The 14,380-nt window shown below is 40.7% G+C and overlaps 1 protein-coding gene across 6 annotated transcripts in view; it reads right to left on the reverse strand.

The window, feature by feature from the left end:
* Window positions 1–14,380, reverse strand: part of atp8a1 (ATPase phospholipid transporting 8A1) — a 116,091-nt gene that overhangs the window by 44,755 nt on the left and 56,956 nt on the right. For all 6 annotated transcript variants that reach the window (XM_019869885.1, XM_019869883.1, XM_019869884.1 and 3 more), the window contains 3 exons: window positions 10,347–10,485; window positions 6,024–6,088; window positions 873–1,045 (listed from right to left, as the gene is read on the reverse strand). In XM_019869885.1, the coding sequence (XP_019725444.1) occupies window positions 873–1,045; window positions 6,024–6,088; window positions 10,347–10,485 (377 nt within the window). The remainder of the gene's footprint in view (window positions 1–872; window positions 1,046–6,023; window positions 6,089–10,346; window positions 10,486–14,380) is intronic.

Genomic DNA, 14,380 nt, shown 5'->3' on the forward strand with positions numbered 1-14,380 from the left:
AGTTGAAGCTTTCATACACGTCCAATCGCAGGGCTGTTTACAAACGGAAAACGGAGAGACTGTTCGGGAGAGCTCGTGAAAACTCGACGATAAGGTACCTGACCGCCCCTAAAATTTTCTCAACGGATTTAGACGATTCACAAAAATGATCAATTTAAGAAATAAAACGGCGGATTTCCGCGGATCCGCGGAAAATTGCCATGTATGTATCTTGCATTTGGTTGCCATGTGAGCTCAAACTTTGAGAGTTGGAAGGGGCATGTTGTGGTTCTGCCATTGTCAGAGGATCATAATTTTCGCTTTTGATACCATTACAGGGCTCTTAAGGTTTAAGGTCAAATATTGTTATAATATGCAAAAAACCTCATGTTTTACTAAGTCCATGCTCAATGAGAATACACACCTTAATTAACATGGTCGGTCAATTGAATTTATTTTTCATCTTTCATCTTAATGCCAACTTTCGTAATCTTGACACAGGGAAAATCCAGTTGGATCGCCATTCCATGATGGCTGACTTCCAAGTTGTTCTAAATCTAAAACAACTGACCCCATGGGAAATAATGTACATTGTGAAATGTAAAAAATACGCAATTGGCTTGTTGGCTAGCATCTATGGTCATTGCCATGCTAGTCAGTAGCCACTATTGCTTTTAGCTACATGCTATTTACAACAGGAAAATACATTTTGGTATATAATTCATATTTAATCCATTTAACGGATCATATTGTACTATTTTCGATGTTGCAATAAGTTGTGGTATAACCTTCACCTTCACAATTTTTAGTTGCCGTACCCGGTAGCTTTCTGTGGTGGCATCAGAAAACCCCCCAAAAAACACAAACCGTCTACTTAGGAGGAAGCATTCTACCTGCAGCAGATGACGGCCTTGCAGGACAGGGCGAGGTCCAGGAAGTACTGTCGCACTCCAAAGGTGAGCGCATATTTGAGCGTCTTCCCATCAATGATGAGAGCAAAGTCATTTTCCTTATAGAGGGCATCTCCCAGCATCCCGCAATGGTGGCTGAGGGTCTCCCTTGTTCTCTGCCAGAGAGGAAATCATTGGCTGGACTTGGAATTACCGCAGTGAAACGTCCACAGTCTGTATTATTTCTAGCTTGATGGATTCTCAATCATCCTTTTTTAATTGTTTGTTTAATGGGTTTCACCCAGTAAATCACGTTGGTATGAAATGCGTCTGTCTCATTTGCAGACAGATGTTAATAACAGCACAAAGCAGGAATAGCAATTGTTAACAGATGCCAAAGTACTGTAATATTATTATAAGAGTGTCATTCCTAATCCTGGCTACATTACAACTCCTACAGATAAAAGGGTGCTCAGGTTTATCTAGTAAATTGCCGTGTGTAGGTGGAGAAAAGAAACACATGTACAAACACAATGCATAACATTTGGTGATTAATAAAATGCTCAGATCAAACGGAGGAATTTGAATGATTCCAATCTTTTTTGAGACTTAGCCACATTTCGAAGTTTACCCAAAGACACAATTTTGGGGGAAGAGGGTAAAATATTGTTTCTGCTTGTTCTAATGTTTTCTTTACATTGCAATCCAAAAGGATGAAAAGCAGAGAAAATTCGATGATGGACGAGCGAACACGGTCAGAGTCCAACTGCGCGAACCTATGCTGTAATTTACGGCACCGCAAATATTTCGTGAAACAACACAAAAGACCTCCACAGTAATATTTATTATTAAGGTATAATTCTTTGCAATGCCACCAGGAGGTATTTGAAGACTTGTTAATTAATGAGTGGTTCCTTTTTTTACAATCAGGAATTCTAACTGCATACACAGTAGAAAGAGTGATGATGATGAGCGTTGGTGAACGTGGGACGAACTAAAAGATTTACTGTCCTGACTGGAAGGAAGCATATGGACTGGAGAGCAGGGCTCCTGAGATCATCTCTGTCTTCCACCATCTTACTCCCAGATGGTGGAGCACTTGGGAACTTTTGCTGAAAGGTTGAACCTCTAAGCTCGAATACAATCCGTTCAGGATTTTAAAGCAACTTTTGCCAAAGGAAACAATGAAAATGGTATCTGTTCCAGGGAGTCACCATCATTAAACCATCAGTAACTGTAAAGAGGAATGCTTTGAGTAATGTGAACATTCTTCATTGTCATACAAGTATCATCTAGTGATAAAACTATGGATGAGTATTTGACTTCATTTGCTTGAAATCTAATGGGGAATTTATTGTTCAAGTCATTATTTCATGTTATGGGTACCTTTAAACCACGAACTGACCTCATTTATTGACCCAAAAAGTTGAGATTTTCAAATGAGCCTCCTATTCATTGTACAGGGTTTTTCATAAGTCTATGTCACTTTACAAAAACTCCTCGGTTAGGAACTGGCAAGGGCAGCAAGATAACTTTTTTTCGCTTGAAAGGTCATGCGTGATGGCGGTTCAACTCTCTCAGTTGAATTTAGATGTTAAGTAAAGTGTAACTGAAATTAGGTCTTCTATGATTTGCTGAATTATTGTGCAACGGTAGTTGAAACATATTTGCACACACCGCAAATAAATGCACGCATAAAATACTGTCCGTACTGTAGTGTCAATGTGGTAGATATAGGAAGGGGCCTTTAAGAGGCGGGGTCTGTGGGGCGTGGGTGCGGCATCAGAGAGACTGCATGTGAGTGTCCGGAGGTGAGCGGCGGCCTCATAGTGGCGCTCACTGTGTGTGTTTTACTGTTCTCGCAGGGTTCAATGAACGGCCGAAAAGTGAATCGGCAACTCGGGCGCTCCTTTCCCACCTGGGAGGGCAAAATACTTCTAAGTACAGTGGTACTTTGACTTATGAGTTTACAAGCAACTGCGACACAGCAGGGGAACACTATACTGTATGTCCTCATGCAAAGATGACGGACATTAACAGGAACCTGGTGGGTGGGTGTGAGGGGTCCAGCCCGTGACAAGGTCCAATGTGTCAAAAGCGGCCATGCAGGACCACGGGGAGAGCACAGCAATGGCTTGGCATAACAACGCTCTGAAACCTCAGCTGAAAGGAAATATTTGGACAACAGGGCTTTGCGTTTCAGCAGATACACAGCGAGAGAGGGAGAGATGATGGATTAGGAGAAAAGAGAGAAAGAGGACACAAACAGAGAGCAGCTGTGCACATGTGAACCTTCTGTGCAAAACAGCCCAAAATCAGACATGTCATTTGTCATACTGGATCTGCATGGGGAACAGAACTTTGTCTACATTGTTAGTGCACTTAAAGTTCTACCTCCATTTTGGGTAGAATCCAGTCATCACATACGGTGATGGACACTCAAGCAGAGCAGCCATTTCCCGCCCCCATTAAATTACAACGTGGAGTTCCAACGCTAATTCTACATTTCTCCTTCTAAAGACCTTTTGTCATGACTATAATGAGCCATTTAGCCTATGTGAATCGCAAGTGTGTGGTTTTGGGAACGGCCATTCAGAGCCTCCCGTAAAGACTGCGCTCTATTGTTGATACAAGCAACTCGTAATGTGGAATCTGGATGTTTGCAGAGATGTAAAGTCATCAGCTGCCTAAGACAGGGGACTCACTCCACAATGGGGTTAATCCTGTTCAAATAGGACATGTAGACAGGCAGCTACAGTGAATGTTGATTTTCAACATTGCACCACGGTCACTTCTCCAAAGACGATCTTTTTGCAAAATGTTGTGCAAAAATTCTGCCCTGTAATGAGTAATAACATGATTTTTTTTCTCTTTTTTTGAAGAGCTGAATCCTGAAAAGTTTAAAAACGTGGACATACGAAAGCATTGAGGGAGAAATATGATAATTTTGTCTGAATTAATGAAGAAATATATGATTGAGAACAATTTAAAATCTCTTGTGTTGTAAAATAGATTATAGTACACTTTATGCATCTCAATGGCTGGGAAGCCATTTAATTTTTTTGTGGCCAGTTTTAAGAAAAGTACAGTCCATCCACCATTTTTGTGGAATGTGAAAACCCACATGCATTGTGTCAAGATGTTTATTTTCTCATTAGTGATGAGATGGAAACATAAGAATATACCTAATCTCAATAAGTGCTGCAATGGTTTCCAAAACAATTTCACAGACTTGGAAATGACGTTTGTATTTTAATATTCTCAAATTATAAGAGTGAGGAAATATTGCAAATTTGAATGTTTCTAAGTATTTTATAATAAAGGCTGTAAAATAATAATCTTTTAATCTAAGTGCTTTGAAATTACAACACACATTTTTAGATCAGCAGGTGTGGCCATTTTATAACATTTGTCAGTCGCTAATTTTCATCAGAAATGCACATCAGGTTTTTGAACATTTTTCATTTTTTTGTTGTTTTTAAGTTTGACCTGTAAAAGCTTGAAAATACGGATTTTACCATCCATTATAATTTATGGCTATGATGTTTCAGAAAATCATTCTTCCTGTTGCTGAACGTCACCATTCATAAATTTTCTTAATTATATCACTATATTACATACAGTATTGTTGTTATTATGATGATGATGATTATTAGTGTTAATATTAGGAAAACCTGATGTGCTGGAGAAAAAAAACAAGGGCAGAATCAGCACAAAAAAAAAAAATCTACAAGTTCACTTGCATCTCTGATTAAAAACATTTGTAAAAGGAATTGGAGGATTCATTCAAATACAAAGCAATGACACGAAACAATCGGTAATCCCTAATATGGCTATTGATTGTGGAACTTTTTGTCCCATTATTTTTGTATGGGCAAGCCACTTCAAATGATTGAGAATTTGCATTGAAAGTGACCCTACATTGAATAGCAGTGTTTCACTTGAGAAATTTCAGACACTGCGAGCTGATGCAGCACAGGAGGGTCGAAAATGTTGACAAGCATGTGTAAACCAGCGAGGAGGGAAGACATGCTCCAATTACTCTCTTGTGCAGCACATGGCCGCCGTGACTGAGTAGCCGTTTCGTCTGGCCCGTGCGTACGGCACGGTGCGGACGCTTTCCGCCTTTTTGCGTTGTTAACAAAGTGCCTTATGTAAGCATCTGCTCAACCGCAACAGAATGGTAGTTGACATTTCAAAGCGTCGGTCTGCGCACTTTATGAATCCTCCGACCCCGAATTTTTGACTTCAACTCCATTTATCACGCTTAACAAATAGCTGACAGGATGAAGGCAGTCTGTCATCACCCCTCAACACCCGCCCGCCTTCCTTTACACCCCTCTTCGTGCTATTTTTTCCCCCCCCTTAACAAAATGACCAAGTTACATTTCATCTTGGTCTGTGGCCCTTTTCCAGATTTGCACTGTGCTGTCTCATAACCGACAGACAAGGCTCTCCTGCCGGGGGTTAACAGACTTCTCTGCGGGGTGTCTTACACACGTATAAATAGATTTAGAATGTGTGCCTGCCGTCAATGGGGTGGTGCGCTCCCTGTGGGTACATTTGCAAACCTAGAGCCTTTACTTCTAAATAGAGGACTGGCAAAGACAGCAGACTATCCAGCAACAAAGGAGTGGCTGTATTTCATACAAATTCATTAATTAAACACATCCTAAAGGCTGGGTTTCTCAACATTAACATCAACAACACACACATACAGTACATATACACATACATACACACATTTTATATATATATATATATATATATATAGTCAAACCTCGGTTTTCAACCATAATCCGTTCCAGAAGGCTGTTCGAAAACCGATTTGTTCGAAAACCAAAACCATGTTTCCCATTATAATCAATGGGAAACATGGTGCAACATGGACTTTTTTTTTGTGTCTGTAAAAATGCTTGTTTGACTTGCCATTAGCCTCCAGTTTCATCTTTTTTAACTGCCCATTCTCTCAGATTTGTGGCTTGTCCATATGCAATTCAGCGCAATTCTAGTTAAACGGCTTTTCATGTGACCACATTATATTTAGTGATTTATTACGGATCTAAAAATTGGATGTTTGGTTCGTCGATTATATAATTCAATTACATTGTTCATTTTTACCCTTTTGGGTCTACAACAACGAGCAGTACTTACATCAAGTGTGTCCTCATTTATCACTAGCATGCCCATATTCTTCGTCAGAAGTTTGCAGGAATGTCCTATGGGGGAAAAAGTACAAAAAGTTATCACACGTCGTAAAATAAACCAAAGTATTGTCCATAATTAACCATCTTGTCATAGCGACAGCCATTAAAAATCGGACTCAAATGTTCTCATTTGATTCATGTGGTCAGTAAGTGTGCCCACAAAAAAAAAAAAGCACAAAATGTTACAATCGAGTAATAGTCACACTTGCGGAATGCAACTTCACCACATTTTTAAGGATTCCAGTTGAGATGTAGCCACTCTGAGTTGGCAACTCGGTACATGACTCATGAGTTTGCTTTATAAGGGCTCGTCATCTTCCTGTTTTAATAGGGACTCACAACTTTGGGGTAACCGAATATGACTCTCTGGAGAGCCCTCCGAGCTGCTGGCTGGGACAGATATTTGGGGTCACGAGTCAGGTAGGGGAATGAACATCACGTACAAAAGGCAGAAATTTAGCACAGGGGTCTTCAATTAAAAGCGGTCCACTTTAGGGAAATGTCTTTGAGTTGAAGTCGGCAACATCACAATGCATATAACACGCATTAGAAATGTGACACAAACATTTGGACATCACCAATTCAAAAAGGTGATAACGTAAGGCAATTATCACACTGAAGTGGCAGGATTAATACACTTTAAAAAGTGCTTTGAAACAAGACTACCTCAAGTCGTCTAAAACTGAAGAACAAACTAAAGAGTAAAACACTTTTCACCACTTGCCCACCTTGTGTGGGTGGTATTTTCATTGAGTCAACCCGGGATAAGGCTACACATGAAAGTCCTGTGCAAGGATATCAGAAAGTTTCCCGTCAAGGAAAATGATGGCATTTGACTCAGCATGACTTAGGTTTGTTCTTGGTTTTGCTGTTCGGTGCTTTCTACCGTCTTTATCACAGATTTGCTTAACTGTTTGTTGTATATGTTAAATTGCTCCATGTACAGCACTTTGTATGCAGTGATGGCTGTTTGAAAGTGCTCTATAAATACAGTTGAGTTGAGTTGAGAGTCAAAACCAAGCACAAATGGAGGGCTGGCACTGGCGGATTGTTTTTGTCAGTGCAAGAGGGGCAAATGTTCAAAATTTGGAAAAAGTGTGGCAAATGTCTCCTCCATCTCAACACTGGTCTCTCTCTCTCTCTCTCTCTCTCTCTCTCTCTCTCTCTCTCTCTCTCTCTCTCTCTCTCTCTCTCTCTCTCTCTCTCACACACACACACACACACACACACACACACATTGTGTGTGCGTGTCCACATGTGTGCGTGCTTGTCCACTGCTTCCGATTAACATGTTTACCTTCAGCCGATTTGACAGCGGCCAAATGCAGACTGTTGCATTCCTCGGCCTGTCATCTTCTCAGGCGGAACTAAACAGCTCTCTCGCAGGACTTGAAGAATGTGCAATAACAACATGTCATGTCACAGCCGCCTCCGCTGTTGCAACAATTAGGGGGTTTGCATTTGACCCGCATACGGACTATGAGCTGAAGAGTCAGAATGGTCAGGTCAATATGCAGATCTAATTACAAGACATAAGGATGGAAAATGAATGCTGTGATGTTGCCAACACCCGACAAATTAGCCCGTCAATTTGTATGCAACTTCTACATCTGCTGTCATTCGGAGGTTTTTGAATGTTGCATAAGTGGGCTGTGAACAGTAGTCTGTCCTGTGTGCATTTGAATTTGATGATGTTTAGCGCTGAGCCTCAGCCTCTCTTGTGCTTTTTGTTGCATAGTAATCCCTCACTATTCACAGTGGTTGCGAATAGCAGTTGAATCAGATAATTAAGAAGATTAATCCACCTGTTTTCAACCATCTCAGTATGCTGTCGACATTATGCAGCCCGCTGATGTCAATTTCAATTGACATCTAAGTGCCCTTGGGTTCGCCTTACGAACATCACGTGACCAAACCCCAAGAAACAGATGAGCCATAACAATCGCAATGTGAGCCCGAGGACACTCTGACATCAATTTCAGTTGACAGCAATGGACGGTATAATGGATGGATGAAAAAGGGGGTGGCTTCTTCTATTTAATTCTTATTCCACCAATGCAATATAGACTAGTGAGGGCACATAGAACATATCGCAAAGAAAACATTTTGACTTGAGTTCCTCTTTAAGCAATGATGAGCACAGATGGTGGAGCACACATAAAAGTACATTACAATACTTTAGAGCAGTGATTTACAAAAGTAAATAAAATTTTGAATTAAAAATGTTGATGAAAAAATGTGAACATTAATAATTAATACATTAATATTAAATAAAAAGTAAATAATGAATAAATTAATGAATACATTTTCAACCAGTGCCAAAAGGAATTTTTGAAACCTGATTTCTGGACAGTGGTACTTTCGGTTGACTTTTTCCTGAAGCTGGAGAGCAGGCACTTTGCTTCCACTGCGTCCTGGCTCTGACCTGTCCCGAGTGTGACGTATTTTGGCCCAACGGCGGAGCAAACAGTGCTGGGAAGCATATCCCAGAGCAAACAGCGCTGCGAGCCAGCCACTTTGCTGTCAGAGTAACTATCGTACATCCAACTGAAGCAGTGCCATATGAATGACACCCAGAAATAATGGTGGTTTTTACGACTGCTCGTTCGAATACAAGTCAGATCAAACTGACTTGCCGTGTTCCTTTGCCGTTAAGTTGAGTCAACACAGCTGGTTTGTAGCTGATTTATGGTAGTCTGTGCCAAGAGTGGCAACTGGGTGGTTCACCCCCCGCCCCCCAAAAAAAAGACTCAGCGAGTCACTCGTGTGCCAGCAACTCGAGTGCGAGAGATCCACTTTCAGTTTGGAAAAATTGTAAAATGAAGGTCAATATTGAGATGGGATTTACAGTGCAACTCCAGCCTAAAAAGGCTGACCTGTAATAGTGGGCCCAGTGATCATGTGTTCACATCCGGGCACCCTGGACACAAAGGGCTGATTGAGAAGGGCCCGCAGCATAAGATAGACTCAAAGTGGACAACAGATATTGATTTTCCTGCCATCTTTGTTCACGTGTTGGCTGCCACATGCAAGCACAAGAATTGCAGCGCAGTGTGGGGAGCAGCAGTGCACTTCGAAATGTTCTGCAAGAGTCACTCATTTGCACATCTGATGCATTCTGTGAGGCCAGAGCACCTCGAGGGGAAGCAAACGTGTACAAAGTGCCCGCTTGTATACATATGCATGTTATTTACATCATGTCAGTGAGAGGGGCTCATACATCATTTTGTGTTCTGCAACAGATGCTCGTTCTTGATGTGTGCATCAGAGAACTTGCCTAGTGGTTTGTGTGACTGACCGGAGAATCTGGAAGAGGCTGCGGGAAACGTATCGGGTTTAACATCTGTGTTGTAATGTAGGCAAGCCCACAAGCTTCAAGTCTTTACATGAACGCAACCCTGGTCCGATTAGGCATGAAAGGCAGGCACACCTAGCAATGAGATTTCATGCTTTTCATTATTTAACATGTCGATTTGTGTTTTAGGTGTATACATTAATTAACCACCTGCAACAGTAAAACAATGCAGGTATGTGAGATACAAGCTGACAAATGTGTAGAGGAAATTACAGCCTGGGAAGTGAGTTGCTTCATATTAAGGCTTCTTCCATATTACTATTTAAAATTCTTTGTCTCAAGAGTATAAAAAAATTTAGCTCTCGTACGTAACTGTACAATATTATGTGTAATTGGGGTTGAACGACAGGGCTGCACCATATTGGAAAAACATGGTGATGCCGATATTATCGCGATATTTAACATGTACTGAAAAAATATATACATTTTTATTATCTAATGAATTGTTTGGTTTTTTTTTCTTTCACGCAGCAAAATAAGCAAGCTGAATGCATTACAAGCTAATTGATTGCAATACTCTTAGATACGGTTCAACTATTGGCTGGCGATGCGCACTTAAGGATGTCAAAGTCTGACAAGAAGTCTTGACAATTTCATATGAAATTGATTGCACGCCATTGCGCTATGCATATTGCAGGGATGAATATCACGATAACGCTTTTTCCATATATTGTATCACCCTATTGAAAGAATAAAGATTTTTGGGAGCTGATTATAAAGTGATTAATCATCAACATAACTGATATTTTTCCAGTACATTACAGCCCCAACTTTTTTTGTGTTTCACATAAAAACATATTTTGGCAGACTGGCCTAGAAACAATAAGAATGATGCGTATTTTTCTGGATGACATGCGTCTGGTGTATTCACTTCCACCCTGCCACCTACTGACCAAATGGTCTTCAGAACCTTACCAATGTTGATGGCCGTTTCCTGTTTATCCCCCGTAAGTATCCAGATCTTGATGTCAGCCTTCATCAGTGTCTCTATGGTCTCGGGCACCTCATCCTGCAGCTTGTCCTCAATGGCGGTGGCCCCCAACAACTGCAGGTTCTACCAGAGAAAAATGGGCAGCGTTACTATAGGAGGCGGGAAGTAAGTGTCGATAGCAGGGGAGCACAATACATCGATCGCGATCAACCGGTAGCCCGCGGACTGGTCCCAAGTTGATCGTGAGAGGTGTTGGGGCTAATGGGAGGAAATAAAAAGTTTTGTGTCTATGTGTTTGTTATTAATAATCCATATTTTGTGTTAGGATGCACTGTCTGTTTCACTTTCACAAAAAAAAAAAAGTATTTAAAAAAAAAAAATAATAAATAAGCGGGTCACCTTTAACCTGTGGTCACCAGAAGTTGTTTGCGATCAGCAGTCTGCAAATGCAGCTTGCGATCAGAGCTGTTGCGCTCTTTTATTGTGATTATTATTTTTCTCATTCAGAGTTTGTTTCATCTGCAATTCACCGATGGCACTGTCAAAGGACGGGAAGGTGGACCAGCAGGAGAAGCATTTTAAAACAGTAGGCGTATGTACAACAGCCTCAGTGTCAGGTTTCTACTCAGGCAGGCAGTGATTTCCTTTTCACAAACTCACAAACTATTGTATCTATTTTATTTTTATGTTTTGTTCATGTTAGGGGCCGTTATGGCTGTTGCTCATCATGGCATGCGTGTGCGTATGTGCGGGCGTGCATATGTGGTGATGGGTCGATCGCCGGAGGGTGGTTGGTTGCTTGAAAAGTAGATCTTCGCTCAAAAAAGATTGCACCCCTCTGGTCTATAGCCTTAAAGAAGGCGTGTACAAATTTGTAGTTTTGTTGTAAGACTGCAAACAAAGGTTGTCATATCACAAGAAAAAATGAATCTTTTGTGCCAAGTTGTATTATTTCAGGGAACTTTTTAATTGATTATATTAAAATCAAGTGAGTGAGCAATATTCTGTGAGAGAAAAAAATATATTACAAGAATTGTAATATTCAGATTAAAAAAATCAATTTCAGGAGTTGGATTATTCCAATGAAAAAGTCAGAATTCCAGGAAAGGAAAACTCCAGTAATTTTCGAATATCTCCAATATTCTCAAATATTTGAAGAAAAAAATCATAGCAAGTAAGTGATAATAAGAAGACACTTTTATTCAAATGTCATTTTATTGTAAAAGCAATTTTCTGATGAAAATATATTTTTCAAATGAAAATAAAATGAAAAAAAATTGAATTTTACATTAAAATTTGAATTTCATGTTTAGTATGTTTTTAATGAAAAAAGTCCCATGAAACATTTTGAGAATAGAATATAATATTAGATTCAAGTCATAAATGTGAACCCCCCAAAATGTACCCGAATATATTAACACTTTCATGAACATTTCTATCAACCAATCAACAGACAGTAGCCTGTCTAACTCCAGCTTTACAGAAAACATTGCCATATTAACACCTTACCAATCACGTCAGGTACAATCTAGCCACTCTTGTTTATCACCCAGAACAGACACAGCAGGTTTCTGGGCTTTGGAGCCAGTGTGTCGACATGTGACCACGGGAGGAGGAAAAAAAACAAAAACAAAAAAGCAAAAAAAAACCCCAAAAAGCAGGCTCTTGAGTACTTGAGAGCAAAAACTCGACAAGGTCCGGAGGGACACTCTTGAGAATGAGAGGAACAAGGCTAGATCTGATCAACACTTGCAGTGGCCTTGGGCTCTTTTGTCTCACTGATGTTAGATTTATTCTTTGTGGGTTCTGAGGAGAAAAAGACCTCACTTGGATCAGGATTACAGCCCCCCAGCCAGGGTGGTACTCCAAAAACGAGCCAGGTAGTCAGGCCAAATGCTGCTCTTCTGCAGTGATAAAACATGTGAGGGATGAATTTGCATATCGGTGTCAGCCAATGTGAAGATTCTATACAGTGTCACTCATTTGTCACAATACTAGGTGTCTATGCACAATCTAATGAGATTCTGTGCAAGAGCTGTAGGAAAGATTCTGCCTTTACTGTGACAAAATACGGAGTTTTGAGTGCCTCTGTTTAATTTTGATGACCGCACCACTTCGAACTGCAACCACAATGATAAATATTGTTATATAAATATCTTTCTGACAGTGACAAGCACAACTGAGCACTACAACCTTCATTCTGCTTTCATTTGGGGAGGGTTGTATGTTTTGATTACACCAATTCAGAATGCATGAATAACTAATAATTACCTTTATAGCTGTAATGTGGCCCGAATATGCACCCAATTTGTCATTTTAGAGACATTAACGTTTCATACAGTGTTACTCATTCGGTAGTTGTGCAATCATATACTGCGTTGGAAATAAGCTTAGTTTGTATTAATCTAAGGTCTCAGATCTTAAACTTAAGGACTTTGAACTTTTAATTCGGCTTATTTGTGCAGTATAAAGTTCATAATCCATCTTCTTTATGAAGTAGTTGTGAAGGATTGATATGCGCTCCAACAGTGTTGATTGTGACTCGAGCGCGCCCTCATGTGGCTATGTGACATTTTATCATTTTATGCCATAACCCAGGGGTCCCCAACCTTTTTTGCCCCACGGACCGGTTTATGTCAGACAATATTTTCAGGGACCGGCATTTAAGGTGTGGCGGAAATAATACAACAAAATGATATGGTATGAGCTGCATGAAAACTGTGGTGTTTTTCGAAATATAATAATAAACACAAGGAGTGTCTAATATGGCCGCAACACTCTGATCGCTATGGTAATGTTTAATGCCTTCAAAATACGATACAACGCAAATTCAAAGTGCATGAAAATGACAACTCACCACAGCCCCGAACTTGATTTTCTGCAACCAGACGGTCCCATCTCGGGGTAATAGGAGACAATGACACCTCAAGTGTGTGGTTTATGTCCAGTCTACTTCGTCATTTTGTTTTAGTCGCCGTTGCTGCAGAAAACCCGCGCCTCACACAGGTAGGATGTCGGAAATAGCAACAGTGCTATTGTGGCGATCTCAGAGTATTCAGCCATAACTTTAATCCAGTTGTCTCGAACGTACTTTTAAGGCCGCCGTCATTTGCGATCTCCATCAGTTTTTTTACTCATTTTGCGAGCTCCGGCGTTTTGTTTTTAGCGTCATCAGTCACGTGACGGAGAAGCGTGGCTTGACGTGTGTCAAGCGTAACACAGACGAATGTAACGGAGAATCAGGTAATTTTTCAAAATAAAACATCTTTCGTATTCTGAAATAAATAAAACGGAATTAAGGCAAGTTCTTTCTTTGCGGCCTGGTCCCAAATGCCCTGCGGACCGGTGGTTGGGGACCCCTGCTATAACCCACAGAGTGGTGGACAGGACATAAAGTCTTTAATTTGCCCACTGCACATTACATTTTCCCCACTGGAAAACGTCCCTGTTTACTTCATGATAGATTGCTCCCATTTACGCGTGTGCGTATGCATGCGTGCGCGCGCGTGTGTGTGTGTGCGTATGCATGCGTGTGTGTGTGTGTGTGTGTGTGTGTGTGTGTGTGGTGGTAAAAAGTGCCAAGTGGGTGATTAACGACTGTGGCCTGCCGTGTTTGACGGGCGCTTCCTACTGGACTCACCTCTCACAGTACCAATTACCCGCGTCTGATCTCACACAAACATACACTTGGAATTTGCACCGTTATCCATGTTTGCTTACATTGGCCAGTCTAGTCAGTCTTTTCAGTTTAGTTGAGTCTGGTGTGGAAACGGGGACATTTCAAATATACACTTGTGAGTTATTTGATCAAGTGTTGCTCCGCAGTGTTGTTTTTCCTGTATAAAGGGTTAAAAATCTAGCACAGAATGAGGGGAAGATCAACATTGCAATTTAAATCTTTCTGTTGCGGTACCACAGCCATAACAGAGGCAGGATGTTTGTACTGTAAGCGAATGCGGTAATGCCTGAACATGTTTAGTTGAAGACGTGCCATATTGCGTTGAAAGCAATTGTCGCT

Source organism: Hippocampus comes, unplaced genomic scaffold, assembly GCF_001891065.2.
Source record: "Hippocampus comes isolate QL1 unplaced genomic scaffold, H_comes_QL1_v1.1 scaffold9, whole genome shotgun sequence".
NCBI classification, from domain to species: domain Eukaryota; kingdom Metazoa; phylum Chordata; class Actinopteri; order Syngnathiformes; family Syngnathidae; genus Hippocampus; species Hippocampus comes.